Source organism: Propithecus coquereli, unplaced genomic scaffold (genome assembly GCF_000956105.1).
Source record: "Propithecus coquereli isolate 6110/MARCELLA unplaced genomic scaffold, Pcoq_1.0 Scaffold6, whole genome shotgun sequence".
Classification (NCBI taxonomy): Eukaryota; Metazoa; Chordata; class Mammalia; order Primates; family Indriidae; genus Propithecus; species Propithecus coquereli.
The window spans coordinates 9,931,817-9,934,245 of NW_012151951.1; the positions used below are offsets into that span (position 1 = coordinate 9,931,817).

The 2,429-nt window shown below is 34.6% G+C and overlaps 1 protein-coding gene across 1 annotated transcript in view; it reads right to left on the minus strand.

Moving 5' to 3' along the window:
• Positions 1-88: 88 nt before the first annotated feature.
• RDX (radixin) overlaps positions 89-2,429 on the minus strand; it is a 54,327-nt gene continuing 51,986 nt past the window's right edge. The window contains exon 5 of the mRNA XM_012659132.1: positions 89-2,416. Within this exon, the coding sequence (XP_012514586.1) occupies positions 2,252-2,416 (165 nt within the window). The 3' untranslated portion in view covers positions 89-2,251. The remainder of the gene's footprint in view (positions 2,417-2,429) is intronic.

Here is a 2,429-nt window from a genome sequence, read left to right on the forward strand (position 1 = left end):
GATAAAAGTTATAATTGGTTAAATCCCTATGAAGACCCATATTGCAAATGGTGGTTATTGTTTAGAAAAATTCACACAGCTTTAAAAATGGATTAAATCCATTTTAATCCTAATCTACAAATAGATTTATAAACAGCAAATATAACTGGTAATTTTTCAACACTGTATCAAACTGATGTAGCAATGGTAGTACACACGACTCAAAATGAGGAAAATGAATAAAAATTCAGTGGAAATCCAGATTTTCACTTATTATGGCAATTGCTTTAAGGTGAACACTTATGTTTCAAAGTATGACTAGTAGGGGTCCACCATCTAGTCCTCTGATGTACAAGTAGAAACATTCTCTTCCACAGGGATTTGAAGCATGTGCACAACCACAGTACAACAGTCACTTCAAGGTTAACCAGTTATCTTTTGTCCTACAAAGTTCAAAAAATATATTAAATGCAAACTTTCCTTTGTATAATGTCTGCCCAGATTAATCCTTTTAAAGTCAGCAAAATCAAAAAAGCACAAGAGATATTTTCAGACACAACTTGAATCTACTGTGCATGAAAAATTTTTAATAAAATGGCAATTTTAATAGATAAATGTAAATTTGAATGCATAATACCAAATGGAAAGTAGCTGAACCACACAGAGAAAACAAGGCTTTCTGTATCTTCAAATCTAGGTGTTTTACAACAAAGAAAATGTTAGAACATATGAATATTAGAACATCTTTCTAACTGGAAAGATTTCTTCAGTAAGATTTAATTGAAATTAATGTAAACTAAAATTATAATTTCTAAAATAGGATTTACAAACCAAATTTAAGTATTTTTATTTAGAGATTGAAAAAAAAAATAAGCACAGTGATTTAGAAACCAAATACACTAAAATGATTACGTAACTATCATATCAAGAAATGAAGGTATAGACAACCTTCATATGCTACAAGGATAACATCTCTCTAACACACACACACACACACACACACACACACTCTCTCTCTCTCTCTCTCTCTCTCTCTCTGTCTTCCTCAGCCATACGACACCCCTCCAGGAAGATAGTATATCAGTGAGAGCTTACAATTTTAATACAAATCAGAGCCCCACAGTTTGACTCAACAAAAAGGCAGTTAAAAATTTAGCACTCTAGGGTATTCTGAAGGAAAATGAAATTTCGAAAGTATTCCTAAATGATCGAGACTATCACTATGAATTATAAAACAGAGCTTACACACTCCATTGTGTTTTAACAACCAGTCATCGCAGGTGTGGTAGTGAGGTAGTATTACATTACTGTCCCCTTCTTGGGGCTGCTGTTTTCATATGCCACCATTCCAGAAAGGTCCAGGTTTTTTAAAATCATTAAAAGCAATTACCAACAAATGTACACTTTCTTTTACTAATCGTTTGTTTTTCTAAATCAATCTATGAAAGAGCAAAACTTTTAAAAATCTTTCAGAGACTGTTTTATCAATAAACTCTCCTAGGGAACCTGCTGTCTACACCTCTGGATCGGCAAGCAAAGAAAACCACCATAGGATTATAGGAGATGAAACGCCAATCAATTTAGCTGTCAAAGATGACTGCAGTTAAGTAAGCAAGTATCAAATATCCAATAATGGAATTAAATTAGGATTTAAAAAACTTAACCACCAACTGTATACTATACTATTAAATGTTCTAATCTCTTTCATGATTCATAGCCATCTTCTACACAATGATCAAAGACTATCCACTCTGCTACCTACCATCATTTTAAACACTGCTTGATTTCTATGATGGCAGAATTATGGCTGTGGGCATGGCAGGATATGAGAAGGGCACACTGAGAAATGCTAAGTGAGAGAGAATGTGGACACATATGTAGGTTAAACATGGAAGGGGCAAGGAAAACACTCATTAAAATGTCACCATTATCCTTTAAAATGTACAAAGTGCTCAAATCAAACAAACACATTTGTCAGACATGATCATTAATGTTAAGCTTCAACAGAAAAAAAAATGGAAAGTGAAAAATGTGAAGGGAGGTGATGGAACACCGTTCTCCATTCCCTGACCCAAAAGAAAATGAAAATCAAGCATGACATCACACTGCCTTAATGTTGAAGAGCTCCCCTTATATTTGTCTTTTAGCCACCACAGTCAAACTGACATAAGTGCTTTGGCAAGGTGGGATGCATTCCATCACATCTGCAAAGGCCTGCTTTTCTCTGTTGGTGGTTCAGCTTATGAAGAACATGTATGCAAAATAACAGCTCTCACATTGCTTCAAACTCATCAATACGCTGCTTTGTGTTGCCTTGTCGGATCTGTCGCAGGGTCTTGTACTTATCACGGCCTGCTTTAACATTCTCAGCATGAAGAACATCATTTTGTGTTTTCTTGGTTTCATCTCTGGCTTGGGCTAGTTCTGAACTTAATGCCTATATTTAAAAA